At 48.5% G+C, this 17,197-nt stretch overlaps 2 protein-coding genes across 2 annotated transcripts in view; both read left to right on the top strand.

Moving 5' to 3' along the window:
* The first annotated feature begins 2,598 nt into the window (after positions 1–2,598).
* Positions 2,599–11,902, top strand: LOC144734268 (ras-related protein Rab-38-like). Its single transcript, XM_078616401.1, has 4 exons — positions 2,599–2,979; positions 6,166–6,296; positions 7,123–7,281; positions 9,666–11,902. Exons 1-4 carry the CDS (start codon positions 2,757–2,759, stop codon positions 9,825–9,827), a joined length of 675 nt encoding a protein of 224 aa, XP_078472527.1. The 5' UTR covers positions 2,599–2,756; the 3' UTR covers positions 9,828–11,902.
* Positions 11,903–15,907: 4,005 nt separating this feature from the next.
* The window catches only part of LOC144734176 (uncharacterized), a 30,501-nt gene continuing 29,211 nt past the window's right edge, over positions 15,908–17,197 (top strand). Inside the window, exon 1 of the mRNA XM_078616255.1 lies at positions 15,908–16,002. Within this exon, the coding sequence (XP_078472381.1) occupies positions 15,966–16,002 (37 nt within the window). The 5' untranslated portion in view covers positions 15,908–15,965. The remainder of the gene's footprint in view (positions 16,003–17,197) is intronic.

Genomic DNA, 17,197 nt, shown 5'->3' with positions numbered 1-17,197 from the left:
CTGAGTATAACGCTTAGATATTAAGGTCTCGACTGGCTACACACAGCCGATCACTCGGCGTGGTCCCATCGCCCTCGGCTACACCGCTGGCTGGCGGCGTGACGATGACGGCGATGGAAACCCCGCAGGAGATCTTCCACGTGGCCAGACGACGGAGAGAGATGTCGGTGAGCAGCGACGCAGCATGGACCCAAGACCCCACACACGAGCCCCGAGCCCCGGGTCCGCTCCCCCTTATATCCCCCCAGGCGTGGCTAGGCCCCGCCTCCGGCCACGCCCTCTCGTGGAACCTTCGAGCAGGTTCCCGGAGTATCTCGACTAGCCCCACCTGGTTGGTACTTTAACCGTACCCGTGATTCCCTCTCCTGGCCAGCAGGTCATTACATGTACATGTTTGGGTATAAATGTGTCACCACGTGTTTGCTGTGCGTATCTATATACATCCTCCCACTTGTAATATTAAATAGAGCCGTTGCCTGAAGCTACCGCGTGGCAGGATCGCCACCGTACTAATTACAAACTGCTTTCCACAAATGAAGCACAATACCTTGGTGATCTCGTCAAGAAGTATAAACAAACATCACGCGAACTCCGGTCATCCTCGCAGCAGCGGCAAACAAAGACGGCCACCGCATCATTGCGCGCTTTCAGATGCGCTTCTGCGCCCGTCTGGAACTCTCTTTTGTCTAGATTGAAAACAATTTTTTTTAGAACTGATTTTTGTGTTTAGTTTTGTTCTTAGCACAGTTAGCTACGTACTGCGCGAAGGAGTTCAACATACATACAGACATACCCTGGGCGCGACACGCCCAGGGTATGGCGCTCCCCATGGCCACGGCCGTCTCTGACCCCCAACCCCCGTGGAGGTGCCGTCGCGGCCCCGCAGGGCGCGTGGCCCGGAGCAGCGCTCAGCTCGCATTGCCCAGCCCAGGAGGCCCCCACGCCACGCTTGGTGTTTGAACACATCCGATTAGCATCGTTGCCTACGTGTGGTGCGAAAGAAGTTCAACATACATATAAAGCATTCCTCAACGCTGGCTGGGCCTTGGGGACAGTGGCTAGAAGATGTTAACTACCTCGCATGGTATACAGGAGGTTGTGGGTTCGATCCCGACCCTAACGCCTTTGGTATATTTGGAGTATGCGTTTCTCTTTCCCGTGGTCGCATGGAAGTTTTTCCGGGTCCTCCGTTTTTTTCCTCCACATTTAGAATCAACGTCACGCGTTTAGAGTCTTTGGCTGCTGCGATACATTTCCACGCAATGAGTCACTTGTTTGAGCTATCATTTGTGATAGCCAGGTCGATTCTGAAATTGAGATATTTAGCTCAGTGGGCTTTATCTGGTCAAATACTACCCACAGAAAAACTGTGGGTAGTAGCTGACGTTTCGCACGATGATCCTTGTAGCACAGAAGGAACCTTTGCCCGAAATGTCGCCAATACTATTGTTGTTTCCTTTCAAGGCCACGGTTTTTTTAAGTAACGTGTTGAGTTTTAGTTTTCATTGTTTTTGTGTTTGCTTGTGCACTTTGTTTGAACGTGGACGGTAGCGGGCTTCTGTATGATGCGTCAAACGGTGCACGTGTCTGCAGTCTGTCTTCAAGTTTAAAGTTTCATTTATTAGGTATAGCCCTGTGAGCCATTCGGCTCTTGAATCGGGTGCAACCGCAACAAACAAAAACATGAACAAGAAAACATCTTAAAGTGACTATGTAACTAAGTGGAAACAGAAAATCCAGGAAAAAAAACCGGCTAAAATTCTAGAAAAAAGCACCGTACACCAACGCTGTGTGCAAAAATCCCAGTGGGACGCAAGTCAAACAACAACAACAACCACAAGACAACTTAGATTAAAGCCATCAGTCTAACTCCGTACTACAATAAACAAACATGGCCAAACCAAACAACTTCGAAATCACCTAAATAAAGCCATAAAAGCAATGTAACAGTGATCATAGAAACTGTGACCGAATTTTCACAATAAACGACATAAACAACATGTACCACCAAACCCTGCAGCCATAGCTGGCTGCATGAGTCACTCCACAACATCAGGAGCATCAGTCGGAGTATCAACTCTTTCAATGCACCTTTAAGATCAGCACACTAAATCAAAACATAGATCATACTTTACAGCAGTCATCCGGAGCGCAACATTTGATTTGATTTCAGGCCACTGAATAGCAGTGGCAGCTAGGGGTGTACAACTCCTCTAGAGCAGTTTTGAGTGAAGATCTCATAGGTAGTGATCCAAGTAGTGATCCAAGTCTTGAGCCACATGATGGTCGCCTGCGGCCCCTATGTCAGTCCACTGCTGGATGAAGGCCTCCTTGTGCTCTGGGGGTTGTTTGACCATTCTTCACCACGCTGGTCAATTCGGGTTGGTGGGGAAGCCGTGCGGAGAGAGACGCGGGTCGCTGTTAGCAATCCGCACACTCGACCGCGCGGTGGGTTACAGCGAACGTGCGAGCTGGGCGAGGTGACGCGGCAGTGATGGTGGTTGGGTGTTAGCGGTGGTGGCGGTGGTGGATTCGTGGTGGCGATGTCAATAGTGGATGGTGGTGGTGGCATTGGCGGTGGTGGTGGATGGTGGTGGCGGTGACCCCGTGAACTTTTGGACGCACACTGCTGCTGTCACCGCCGTGTGAATTGCGCGACACTGGCGGGCACGCTGGGTGAGTGGCACGAGTCATCGAGGGAGCGTGCTGAGTGCTGCCTGGCCTGCTTCGCGCACTGCTCGGTGAGACACCACGCGATGGCCCCGAGGATGGCGGTGGAGCAGCAGAAGAAGAAGGAGTTCCTCTTCAAGGTCCTCGTCATCGGGGAGCTCGGCGTGGGCAAGACGAGCATCATCAAGCGTTATGTGCACCACGTGTTCTCGCACGGCTACCGCGCCACCATCGGCGTCGACTTCGCGCTCAAGGTGCTGGGCTGGGACGCCGACACCACGGTACGCTTGCAGCTCTGGGACATCGCAGGTATGTTACGTATGTTGTATGTATGTTGTATGTATGTTGTATGTACAGGCAGTCCTCGACTGACGAACGCCCGACTTACGAACCAGCTTCGAGGAAATATAACAAAAAATAGGACTGACTTAAAACTCACACTTGCAAACTGAACCGTGGAAATATTTTGTTGAGAGGAGCGATCCTCTGCAAGATGTAACGGGTCGGCCTCTGACTGGGTGCATGAGTGCATGTGTGTGTGTGTGCATGTGCGTGTGGGGCGCGGTAGCGTAGCGGTTACCGTGCTGCGCCACAAAATCGGCGACTCGAGTTCGATTCCCCCGCACGGCTAATACCGATGACGATTATCTGAACCGGTCCTGGGCCTCCGATAGGTTGACTCAGCCTCAAATGAGTAGCTGGTGCGGTGTGGAAACATTGCCACTAGGGAGACAAAGGCGGCCGGGCGTGGTTGCTGGCCACATACCGCCTCTTATTTTTTATTTGTTTATTATTGATTACAATTTTTACCCGTGACTTGTTTGAGTTTGTCAAGAAAGCGGCGGTGTTGTTTTTTGTTGATGAAACACCGATTTAAGAGCCTCTTGGCTCACAGGGTACTTAAAAATAAACTGAACTGAATAAAAATTCAAAATAGGTTTTACCCTTTCTGGCAATAAAACATGAGGTTAAATTAACAAATGGAAACCTTTTGCAAGAAATAATGTCTGCATTAAACACACGTACTTGTGGTGAACATGCAAACAAACATGCTCTGATAATTATAAATGTGTTGTCCATAATAGAGGTTTTTGGGTTAGATCGCTTAAATATATAAATGTGTCGTTAAACCCCGCCACCACCCGACACTGCCAACTAGTAAGGGTTCATCTTCTTGGTTCTTTCGGTAAAGTCACGTAGAATGGAAATAATAAAATAATAAAAATAAAACATAATAAAATTATTCTCACGACGTTTCGGCCACAACGCAAGCAGCCGTCCTCAGGTGGAGAACAGGTCTGTCGAGAAGACAGTCTGAATGACACACCCCAGGCTTGGAGCGTCTATGTAAGCTGGGATGGAGGGGGGAAGAGCGCCTTGACAAAATAATTTGCATATCAAGAGTAATTTAGCATATTTATGGCACATTCTGATATGCGATTAGTACTACTTGTGAAAAGCGTAGGGGGTTTGGCGGGGGGTTTAAAGTCATATTATGCCCGTGCATTATGCAGGATTAGCAGCATCAAAGGGAGGGGATAGGGGTAACATTAATAAAGGGAAGGAATGTTAATAGTATGTAGCTGCAGTAACTAAACCACCACGTAAACAACTAAAGTATAAATTACATAGTATCATCAGTATACTAAATATACTCTCCAATAAGCTGAGCTACTAACAGTAAGTAATACATTACAATTCTATGTCGCAAAAAATATATAATATGCTTCCAGCTAAATTTTATTCTTTTACATCACACGGGTCTACACCGTACTATATACTGCCATAGACAAACCCAACATTAAATTATATACTGTATCAACCACACACAGTACTTGTGGTGAACATGCAGACAAATAATGTACCGACAATATACGCATTGTCCTTGAAACGGAACTGACTGCACGAAGTGCCGGTCTCGACGCGTCTGTGGCTCGGCGCAGGCTGGGCACTGGGTCTCGCAGCTGGAATAAAACACATGTTTAGAGCGTTTGGCTGCGGTTATAAATGTCCACAGGATTATGATGAATGACGATCAGCCACTTCATTTAGCTGTTATTTGTGAAGGCTTCTGAAAAAAGAGCTAAATAGCCTTACCTGGTAAATTAAAAAAAATTGTTTAGAATGAGTCAAATCAATGAAACGGCAAATTAACCACGACGGGAGGGTTTTTTTAATTGTGTACAGTCATTTGTGATCTGGTTGAGACTACTGACTCACTGCACGTGAGAACCCGGGTTAACCACAGGTGGCTGAGAACTGGAATCGAACCCAGGTTCTCGGCGTTGCTTCTGAGCCATCCAGCGGCATCAGCTCACTGTTAATCATCGGCAATTCTTCAAACGGGGAGAACATGCAAACTCCAAACATACAGTAGGCGTCAGGGTCGGGAGGAAACCCACGACCTTCTGCATTCCAGGCGAAGTAGTTAACATCTCGCCACTGTGGCTCTAGCAACATGACTGACGGATTACTGCATTTTTATTATTCAGGTTTAATTAACAGTGTCCGCGGTCCAGTTATAACTGTCACACAGTAATCCCTGCCTGCGATTATTATGCATCAGTGTGTCTTCAGAGGGACAGTGTAGTGGTTAGTGCGTTGAGCTACGAACCCGGTGACCCGAGTCCAATTCCCTCTCAAGGCCACCAACGCCAGTAGCGATTAGCTGAACCGGTCCTGGGCCTCCGCTAGGTCGACTCAGCCTCAATGATCTCGCACCTCCGTACATTCGGGAGTTGTTGCTGCTAACCCCTCAGCGTTCCAACAATGAGAACTCTGAGGTCGGCAGACTTGGATCTCCTCTGGATCTCCAGTCCTTGGGCAGCAATCTCTGGGCATTTTCTTTCATGGTACCCAGACTGTTGAACTCTCTGCCATTTACTATTTTAACTCAGTCACTTCCAATCCATTCCCCCCACCATTTTAAATGACGCAAAGCGCCATTGGGATGTTATCTATATATGTATGTAGAACTTATTTCGCACCGTGCGTAGCCAATCGGAGTTGCAGGGGAAGAACAAACTAAGCACAAATATCAGTTCTAAAGAAATGAGTTTTCGATCGAGGTTTAAAATTGCATAGCTCCAGTGGCTTTCTAACGCCAGAAGGAAGAGCGTTCCAGACGGCCGCATAAGCGCATCTGAAAGTGTGCGATGCGGTGATCCATCTTCGTTCGATGGCTAACCAAAATCCGCTGCTGCGAGGATAACAAGATTTCACTCATGATACTCTTTGGTTCTTTCGGTAAAGTCTACCTACGTGACTTTACCGAAAGAACCAAAGAGTATGGATTCCTGCAGTCACGAAAGCTTCAAATCTAGATTTCACTCACGATGCTTCATGCTCTTTGATAAGATCAACATGGTGATGATGAAAAGACGCCGCTATACACATGCTGTAACAATTGTGATCGTCATACGTGTGTGTGGAGGGACTGGCGTGGGAGGGACGCGCGGTGGTCACGCTAGCCTCTCCGTGGGCGCACGCTCGCAGGGCAGGAGCGCTTCGGGAACATGACGCGCGTCTACTACAAGGAGGCGGTGGGCGCCATGGTGGTGTTCGACGTGACCCGGGCAGCCACCTTCGAGGCCGTGTCCAAGTGGAAGCACGACCTCGACTCCAAGGTCCCCGCTCGGCCCCTGCCACCACTCGTCACACGCACGCACACACGCACACACACAAAGCGCTTGCCGCCACAAGTAAGCCACACAACACCTCGCTGATCTCATCTAAGAGGAGCGTAAAACATCGTCGCGCGAGACTGGTCATCCTTGCAGCAGCAGCGGCGGTGGCAGCTTTTGGCTGGCCGTCGAACAAAGACGGTCGCCGCATCATCACGCGCTTTCAGATGCGCATCTGCGGCCTTCTGGAATGCTCTTCCTTCCGATATTAGGAAGCCACTGGAGCTATGTACTTTTAAATCATCGAGTTTGAAAACTAATTTCTTTAGAACTGCTTTTTGTGTTTAGTTTGTTGTCCTTCTTCCGCACCTCCGATTAGCATGGTTGGATATGCAGTGACCGTCTTTGTTCAATAGCTAGCCAAAAGCTGCTACGAAGATGACCGGAGTTCGTGTGATGGTTTAAGCTCCTTGACGAGATCAGCAAGGTTCGTTTGTGGCAAACACTTTGTGTGTAATGAATGCGACCATAAAATGCAATCGTTTGGCAATCGGAAACCAATGCAGCTCGACGAGCACTGGACGGACACGGTCAGATCTTGCAGTACCCGTCACGACACGTGTCACACTGTTTTGTACATGTTGCAGTTGGTAATGTTTTTTTGTCAGATGTCCCGTAGAGCAGTGAGTTGCAATCATGATGGCCGCAGAAGCGCATCTGAAAGCACGCGATGCGGTGACCATCTTTGTCCCATGGTTCAGTCAATGGCCACGCGCGGTGGTGCCTGAGCGACGTGTCGCATGGCGAGCGTCCTGTCCTGTGCGTGCAGGTGACCCTGCCGAACGGCAAGCCGATCCCCACTGTGCTGCTGGCCAACAAGTGCGACGGAGACGGAGCGGACGCCAGGGGCGAGTGGAGCGACACCGCTCAGCTCGACCGCTACTGCCGCGACGAAGGCTTCGTAGGGTGGTTTGAGACGTCCGCCAAGGTACGTCGCGGGCCGTCTTTCGCGCACGGCATCACCGCCGCCCGCCGCCCTTTCAGCAGAGCGAGCCCAGATGTGGTTCTCGACCAGCGCTCGACATCTTACCTACGGCGGTGCAACGTGCGGCCGTCTCCGTACAGCTGATGTTGATGATGTAGGGCAACGTTTTTCAAATTTGTTTGGCCCACGGACCGCTTTGCCGATGCGAACATTTCCACGGGCTACCCAGCGCCCCCACTACCCCTCGTGACAAAACGCATTTACTTCTTTCTCTAAATATCAGGTTTTTTAAATATATATACGGGGGGGGCATTTAGATCTTAGGGTGTGTGTGGGTAGTTAAATCGCGGTAATTTACCTAACTTCATTTTTTAAATTAAATACAAGTAAAATATAAATTAATGTTCGAAACAAAAAGTATAATAAACATTGTCGCTTTTGTCCGGATCAAGCTGCGTTTGCATCACAGCCCCCGCGGACCGGCTGGAGGAAAGTTGCAGACCACTCACTGGTGGTGGTGCAGGGACCGTGCTCTGAGAACCACTGCTCTAGATCAACAGCTTGGGGCGCCGCGGTGGGGAGATGTTAACTACTTTGCCCGGGTATACAGGAGGTCGTGGGTTCGATCACATCCCTGACGCCTGCTGTATATTTGCGGTGTGTCTCTCTCGCCGTGGTCACGGAGATTTTTCTTTGGGTCCTCTGGTTTTTCCCCCGAAATTTAAAATTGTCACACGTTTAGAGTATTTGGCTGCTATAAATTTCCACATTATGATAAGCCACTTCGATGAGCTATCATTTGTGTTAGCTAGATCACTTCTGAAAAAGAAAAATATAGCTCAGTGGGCCTTATCCGGTAAAATAAAATTAGTTTTAACATCATGGGACCTCCTTTGCCAGTACCAAAATATGATCATAGGGTTTTCCCTTTTTTTCTGGCAACAAAACAGGTGTTAAGATGTTAAAACACCAAACTGAAACCTTTTACAAGGAATCATGTCTGCATTAACCACAATACTTGTGGTCAGAATGCAAACAAAAAACATACTCTGATAATATATGCATTGTCCTTGAAACTGATTGGTCCACACCAGAGACAGCTTTCTTTTGAGCCTAGTCTCAAACGGTGTGAGACCAGAGGACGGCAAAAAGCGTACAGCACAAAGACAATGCACTATCAGAGTAATGAGAGCTCGGGGTGAGCATCTACTTCATGGGACTTCCTTTGCCAGTACCAAAATATGATCATAGGTTTTTCCCCTTTTTTCTGCCAACAAAACAGGTGTTAAGATGTTAACGGTTTCAGTTTGGTGTTTTTACATCTTAACACCTGTTTTGTTGCCATAAAAAAGGGGGAAAAACAGTTTAGTTTAATAGCTATCATTTTATGTTGAGGCGGTTGATCCAGATGATTGCATCAGGATTGTTGATATTAATCCTTTCCTATTCCGAGACATATGCAAATTGCAGGGTGAGTGTCCCATTCGCCGCTGAATCTGGGGACGCGCGAGCGGCTCAGCATTAATTTTATCCAGAGAGGCGTAGTCGTGCCATTGTCTTTAAAGATGTTGTACTCACCACAGGGAACTGTAGCGACACAACCGCCAAACTGTGCCACATGGCCCTTCCCGCATGGCCACGTACATCATCGAAACGGAAGCGGAGTAAAAACCGATGACATACACGCATGGGTGCAACTCCCTATTTCAAGAGGGGGGGGGGGGGGGGCTATGCAAGATCCGACTGTGGGCCCCCTCCATTCTCCCGACTCACTTTTACTGAAATAGCTACTACGGATGTTTTTAACCCTGTATACAATAATATGCAGGCTATAACTATATATATAAAACATTATAGTTGCACCGTGTATTGGGTTTAGAGGAAGACAGTCTCTCAGTGAGAGTATTGATACAAATATTTACGGGTACAATACTCACAATTAAGTTATCGTGCGTCTTGTTTTCATGCCCAAGTCAGTGAGCCAACGAGCCTGATGTTGCTCAGTAACAAACATCGGCAGTTACGCTACGAGATTTTACGCTTTGTGTATTTTTTGGAAATATTATGTTTTCGTTTGTAACAATGGCTTTTGGCATTTATGGTTAATTGTTGTAACATTACTTGATTATGTCGATTCAGGGCCCCCTTGTGGCTGACTGGGCTCCAATTCGTCACATAACGCTGCCATGCATACCCGCCCATAGTTGCGCCCCTGCAGACACGGACGTCATCGGAATGGCAAAGGGTTAACCTGCCCCGAAAATCCGAGGAAACCGTCCACGGGCGTTCGTGTGCGTACGGATGGATGGACGCATGGGAGACCCTGTCCATGCGCGCACGAGCCACACGTGACGGCACGCCACCGTCCCCCCTCCCCCCCACCGCAGGAGAACATCAACGTGGAGGCGGCCGCGCAGCTGCTGGTCCAGCACATCCTGGCAAACGACGTGTCCTCGGCGCAGGGCTGCCGGCGCTGCGAGGTCACGGACAGCATTAGGCTGACCACGAGGAACGGGGGCGCCCGCCACATGAAGTGCTGCCAAAAATGACGCCGCCGCTGGCGTTCTGCCCCTGCCGCGATCACGGTGCCACTGCCGGTGCTCTCTTGCCGGGCCGGCGTCCAGAGATGGATGAATTCCCTGCTGGGAGCTCTCACAGCGGGCGCTGAAACATCACCCACCACCGTCTGTCAGTGCCCCCCACGCCCCCTCCCCCGGAGAAGATGAGATCACAGAACTGTGCTTTTGTTTTTATTGTTGTTTGGCCGTTGTTATTATGCTGCGAGGCATTGAATCCACTTGGGTCTCTGGCAGGGCAGTTGCGACCCTTTTGTATTGGGGAACGGCCCGCAGAAGCGGATATCAAGGAGCTACCTCTGAGAGCCCTATTAAAGTGACCTCTGGTCAACGCAGTAGGGGGCAGCATTTTCCTACCGAGGGTAATGTTCGTTGCACGACAGTCAAAGTTATATGTTAATTCTCAAGAGCTGCAATTTAGGCAAATCAAGCACAGAACCCAAATCTAACGCGATTGTTCACTCTGCAGTTGTTGGTGTATGGACTGAGCCCATCAACCGCAGGACCTAAGAACCCTCATTAAGTCACAGGCAGTTGCTGACAAGGTGGATTCGAACCCAGGTTATCCACGCTAGGTGGCACATACTTTATACTCCCTACAAACGGTGTCCGTCGCGTGACAATTAAAGCAAAATGCTTCGTCCTCACAGCTGGAAGAAGCAAAGCAGCAAAACCAATTTAACGTTACAAAACGCCTCCTTATGTCCCTTCACATACATTTTTTTGTTAAAAGTATTATTTGTACACATTTCATCAGCCTTCCGGGAGTGCATAACTTTGCCAGCATTGCTTCAAGCAACCCTGATTCTGCCAATGAGACACTGAATATCAGAACCAGTCCACAGTTTGATTGTGTTTAAACCAGGGAGTGTCAAACCCAATCAGACAGGGGTGCCGGTTTGGATTCAACTGCAACCTCATAATAATATGGTATTCATTTACCGATTCAAAAATCCGAAAGCACGGGAAAAGAGAGTTGATTTATTTTTATGTGGCAGGGTGCGCGCCAAATTCCCCGTTTGAATGTCCGGTTTAAATTCAGTTTGGATTTAGGTAGAAGCTTAAAAAAAATATATAGAGAAATAAGTTGTGAAATTGAAACACGTGGCGGGCCAGAGTCAAGGGCATGGGGGGCTTGGGGGGCCGTGTGTTTGACAGTCCCGTGTTAAACTAATGCTGCTGAAATTCTACCCTCCTAATGGCCGGTTGGATGTGTACGAAAAAATACACGTTTTGTTTTCTGTGGAGGGACAGGCATGCACAACAGGCGCCTTATCTGCTTATTTATGTTGCTACTTATATTCTCAACGGCGCTCATGATTATTTGTGTTAATCTAACGTGTAACTGTACTCTTGTGTACGGTCGTTGCGAGTGGGCTGACACCATGAATTCGTGACGCTCAATAACTTGCCGTAATCACTGCTGGCTGGAGCCTGATCTTCAACCCAGGCTGTCGGTTGGTGGTGCTGGTTCCGTGTTATCAGCCTCCCGCAATGACCAGCCAACAACCCGTTGTCGTGTTTACTTCCTTGGCTGATAGCACTGCCGCGCAATTCATGTCACGCCTCGTTGGTGGACTGGTAGAAACCACTCCCAACTCACCGTCTATGTTGATGAATCACAGAAATTGGTTAAATGAGAGCAAACTGAGTTTAAGGACTCGCAGTGGGCTAAAGGATGTGATCCATGTGTGACGGATCTCGATGGATTGGTATGCGCGTATGTATGTTGAACTTTTTTTCGCACCATACGTAGCTAACCGTGCTAATCGGATGTGCGGGTAAAGGACAACAAACTAAACACAAAAAGCAGTCCTAAATAAATAAGTTTTCAATGTAGATCATTTAAAAGTGCAAAGCTCCAATGGCTTCATAATATCGGAAGGAAGAGCGTTCCAGATGGCCGCAGAAGCGCATCTGAAAGCGCGCAATTCAGTGAGCACCTGTTCGATGGCCAGCCAAAAGCCGCTGCTGCGAGGATATTTCCCACACGCCGGTGTCAGTCCCCTTTCCTTAATAAAGGACGTGAACACGCCACTGCACCATCATGCATTGCTGTGCTCACTCTTTCACACAAGTCTGTAAGTGTTATGTTGTGTCTAACCGGGTGAGTAATCAAGAAACCAGGATAAAGTCTCATTTTCAAAGACTAATCAGGATATGGCAGTACAGAAATGTATTACTTGTATTCATGAAAAAAATGGCATGCTTGCTGAGCACGGGCTGCAAATATCAAATCGCCCAGCGGCCAGCAAAAAAAACGGCACTCTTAAAGTTACGTAGATAGGTTCAAAGAAAATTACAAAAAACTACGACGTTTCGATCGCAACACAAGCGGTCGTCAGCAGGGATAGGGGGGGGGGGTTAGTTTCTAAAGGCAAACTGTCTATAAAGGTTTAAAATGGGCGTAGCCCAAATGTCAGCAGCATGGGCGGGGCAGCTAATGTTAATGTAAGTAATGGACGGCGACCGCGATGGTGGTGCGTTTCCACAAATTAAAGGGCTGCCAGGTAAAAATTAGGATGTTAATGTAAGATCGGTGAGCGGCCTCCACGGCGAGCGCGCTGAGGTGGCTATGTTAATGTGAGCAATTTTAGCTGTTAATGTAGAATTGGAGAGCCGAAAATAACAACTAACATCGTAAGGTGGCAGGATGGGAACATCACAGCCAGTTATGACTTAAAATGGTTGATAACGTCCTTCCAATGATTGGTAAATTTGCACCCTTCTCGGTTGAAATTGTGTCTGTATATATGGATGGCTTCATGAACGATTCTTTGTTGATAGCCAGTGGGTTTGCAAAGTACCTTCGTCTTAGAGAAATCAATTTCGTGTGAGCCCACCGCATGAAAACAATGATCAGCCACGGCCGAGGTACTGATCCTACCGTATTTCAATCTGCCTTATGTTCACGAACACGGTTCGAGAGATGTCGCTTAGTTTCCCTAATGTAACTACTGCCGCAGAAACAGCTTAGTTTGTAGACACCGGGGTATTGCATGTCAGGGATCACATCCTTCACAGATGGGATCAGATCACGAATTTTATGTACTGTGTTAAATCGAACCTGGATCTTGTGTTTGCTCGTGATTTTGGAAATATTTTTAGTGACCCCTGCTATGTATGGCAAGGTGATGGTTTTGATTGGGTCCTCAGATAGTTATTTCCCAATGGTTGGGGTGATAGCTTTACGGATTGTGTAGTCTGAATATCCATTCATCTTGAGAGCTTGGTGTACGTGTTCCAGTTCACTGGCTAGGTGATGATGGTCGGAAATACATCAAGCTCTATGGTGTAGAGTTTTGATGAGGAAATTCTTCTGGGACGGATGGTGGTGGGAGTCAGGTTTTTGGTAGGCATCCGTATGGTTGGCTTTCCTGTAGACAGTGGTATCTTTTCGATTAAAACATCCAAGAATGGTAGCTTGCCATCCTTTTCCACCTCCATGGTGAATTTAATGGCTGGGTGTATGGAGGTGATGTGGTTGAGAAATTGGTTCAGAGCTGGTAGGCCATGTGGCCAGATGACGAACGTGTCATCGATGTATCTCTTCTACAAGGACGGACGTAGAGTAGATGCCTGGATGGCATCTGTCTCAAAAATGTCCATGAAAACATTGGCTATCACTGGAGGTAAGGGAGAATCCATTGGGGTACCTTCAACTTGTTTGTAGAATGTACCATTCCAGGTGAAGTAAGTGTTGGTGAGGCAGTGTCTCACCAGGGCCGGTACATCAGCATTCAGTCCTTGTTGGACCAAATCTTCAATGATTGCAATGGTGTCAGGCACAGGAACTTTGTTAAACAAAGAGACTACATCGAAACTGGAGATAGTGAGATGTCCTTAATTAATGATACCAAGTGAGCTGAGTTAAGTACAGCTGAGGCGATCTTAGCAGTGAATGGTCTTAAGGTCTCAGACAGAAATCGGGCCAGTTTGTAGGTGAGTGAGTCAATGGTGGAAATTATAGGACGAAGGGGTGTACCTTCTTTATGGATTTTTGGTAAGCCAAACAATCTGGGTGGTCTAGCAGCAGAGGGTTTTAAGGAAACCCGCTTGGTTGGTTCGATTAAAGGTGTCGAATCGGTGATGATATTGTTGGTATTCGTAACGAGGCTGTTGGTGGGATATCTTTAAAGTTTTTGTATAGCTACCCTCATTAAGTAGGTCCTGAATTTTGTTATTGTATGTGGTTTTGTCCATGATGAATGTGGCATTGCCCTTGTCGGCTGAGAGGATGAGGAAGCTCAAAGTGCTCATCCTTACTTATGTTGCTGATAGGTGTCTTAGCATTTTTTAGGATTGCAGCGATTTCCGATCTTGCCATGTCTGCAGCAATGTCTCCCAAACCCTTAAGGGCTACATCGACCTGGGCAATGATATCATCCACTGGAATGTGTTTAGGGGTGACTGCGAAATTTAACCCCTTAGCTAGATCCGATTTTAAGCTATCGGAAATTAGACTGTTACTCTCATTGATAACAATCTTGTCAACGTCTAACTTTTTAACATGTGGATCTGGCTTCTTCTTGGAAAGGAGGTTGAACTTGGAAATCAGGTTATCTTTGCATTTAGCTGACATTGAGGCGGCTGAAGAGGCTGTCATGTTATCTACATGTTCCCAAGCAATCAGATCTAGCTAGAGATGACCCAGGGGAGTCCATCCCAGTCGAATCCATACCGATTAAATAATATTTCATAATCGATTCTGTTTATGGAATCGAAATTACAGGTACACATTTTAAAACATAAATAACTACACTATGAATTAATGTTATTACCAGTTACACATTTCCCTTGTTAGTTATTATCTGAGGTATGAAATGTTACTTTTCATGCATTGTTATGAATCTAATGTGCGCACGACTGAGGGCGCCTGGTCTGCAAGAGGTTGTGGGCTCGATCCCGACCCTGACACCTGTTGCTGTATATTTGAAAAAAGAGCTACATAGCTCAGTAGGGCTTACATGTGGACATTTATAGCCGCCAAATACTCAAAACGCGTGATGTTGATTCTAAATGTGGAGGGAAAAACCGGAGGAACCCGGCGGAAAATCCACGCGACAACGAAGAGACAGAGAGACACGCAAACTCAAAACATACAGCAGACATCGTCAGGGTCGAGATCAAACCCACGACCTCCTGTATACCAGGCGAGGTAGTTAACATCTCCTGGCCACCGTGATGATGATGACAGGGTTACACGCAAACTCCAAATATATACAGCAGCAGGCATCGTCAGGGTCGGGTCGAACCCACGACCTCCTGTAGACCAGGCGAGGTAGTTAACATCTCCTAGCCACCGGTGCCAAACCTCTCCTGGTGTCTGCTCTGTATTTTTTCCCGACTCGCTCGCGTCTCTGCCACAGTGAGACAGTGACGAGTATCTTGATCCCCCACTAGGTCGACTCAGCCTCAAATGAGTACCCGGGAGTAAACATCGCCACTAGGGAGACAAAGGCGGCCCGGCGTGTGCCACAGTGCCGGTAGCCTTCATAGGTGCTCGCTAACGGCACTTGCACCAAGTCTGGTTCAGGCTATTCGGGGGATCTTTGTCTTTGTTTGATTAAACTATGGAGTTTACTCCCACGCGTGCCTAAACCCTTTCGTAGGACACTTGCCATGTTTATGACTCGAGTGTGGTTTGTTTACCACCGTTAAATGCCTCGTTTGTTCGTTGTTAAAGATTCCTTGGGGACCCTGTAGCCGTTCTCTGCAATATTCGTGTAATAGATCACGATAAAAAGGGCCATTGCCCGAAACGTCGCTATTGTATATATTCTCCTCAGGCCACACAATTGTGTATTGACACGGAAACGTGTAAATTTATTTTATGTGCTTGTAACACAGCCGTTAACGTAGCCGCATCGCGCAACAAGTCATGTATAGTTGGTTTATACGATAATAAATATCTTAATAATTTATAAATTGGCGCAGGCACCGAGCGGCTTTTCGCTCAGGCGCCGCGGTCGCCCCCACGGGTTCCCGCGCTGCCACGCGAGGCCCCTCCCCCCCGAGGCCCCGCCCCTCCTCCCACCTCAACCACGCCCCCTCGGGCCCAGCAGTCGCGGGGTTGCGACGGCCGCCGCCTAAAGACGCCGTAGCGGGGTCATGCTTCTACCGTCGGACATAGCCAGGCTCGTGCTGGGTGAGCTCGGATCGCGGCCTCCGCACCGCTGTCCGTCGCGACGTTCGCCATCGGCGTGCACCACAGCCAGACCGCCGCCAGCCGTGGCGCCCCAGACCTTCGCGAAACACCGCGGCGCTGTTATTCCCAGGCCTGGCCGTTTGCCTGATTCGGGTGCCGGGCGAGGTGGCCCCATCCCCAGGGGGCCGTTCTGTTTCGCGTGGGTCGCAGTGTTTTGAAGGTTTTTTTTGTTAAAGTTATTTTAATTTGTTACACGGATGATCCCGTTGAGCCAGTTTCAAGGCTCTTTGCAAGGGAGTTCCGTTGTGCGTCGGTACGGCAACAACAAAGTAAAGACGAAAAAACATCCAATCGTGCAGAGAACGAGTAAACACGAGGGGTTATTGAACGGCCGTCAGTGAAACGGGAGAATGCAAAGCTGCAGATGTGAGCGAGGGGCGCGAGAAAAGTTGGGTAGAGGGTGCCAAGTAAGCGCTGCGTTTTGGTCACGTAGGGAGGAACCAAATGAGGGGGGCGAGTGAAGAGACCGGGGGAACCAAGCTGGGAGATGAAGCAGAAAGGAAGGTTGTTGGTGTTCCAGAAACGTGGAGCAGCAGCAGCGCGGAGAGGCTTTAACCCAGCAAAGTTTCGGAAAGCGGATTTCTCGGAGAAATAGGAAGGCGCTTGTTGAGGCTGCCAGAGGTAGTTAGGTGACCTAAGTGGAACTTTGGGTAACTGGCGGATTTGCTGAGGAGGTGCTTTCGGATGAAGATAGACCACTGCTGCTCTCGCCGGATATCCAGTGGGGACAGATTTGTGTTCATGGCAATGTGGAATCGTTTCACGGGGGTGGAAATCGCTACCGTGTATACGTAGTTGAACTGTGTGGGCAATGTGTTCAGCACTTGGGGCCAATGCGCTGCTGGATGAGGGCCTCCCTGCGCCGTTGTAGTCAGGCATGGATATTTGACCATACTTCACCACGCTGGTCTGCGTGTTTAAGTTTGGAGTGAGTATCAAAAAATGTAGGTTGCCTCTGCCCACAACGCCTATACTAAATGTGCATTGCGATCGCCCATCCAAGTACTGTGCAGGCTCAGCACTGCTTAGCTTCCGAGGTGTGATGGGATGAGGCGCAGCTATTGCTTGCCGTTCCCGTCTCACGCCGCCGCTACTCAAGCTCGTGATGACTGCGCCGTCTAACTTGAGAATGCGT

The sequence above is a fragment of the Lampetra planeri genome, chromosome 50 (assembly GCF_965212315.1).
Source record: "Lampetra planeri chromosome 50, kcLamPlan1.2.h2, whole genome shotgun sequence".
Taxonomy (NCBI): Eukaryota; Metazoa; Chordata; class Hyperoartia; order Petromyzontiformes; family Petromyzontidae; genus Lampetra; species Lampetra planeri.
The sequence above is the reverse complement of the archived record's forward strand: the minus strand, read 5'-3'. Positions and strand labels throughout refer to the sequence as shown.

Coding starts and splice junctions, on each gene's coding strand:
- LOC144734268 (XM_078616401.1), top strand. CDS start 2,757: ATGGCCCCGAGGATGGCGGTGGAGCAGCAGAAGAAGAAGGAGTTCCTC. Junction 2,980..6,165: donor GCAGCTCTGGGACATCGCAG/GTATGTTACGTA, acceptor GCACGCTCGCAG/GGCAGGAGCGCTTCGGGAAC. Junction 7,282..9,665: donor GGTTTGAGACGTCCGCCAAG/GTACGTCGCGGG, acceptor CCCCCACCGCAG/GAGAACATCAACGTGGAGGC.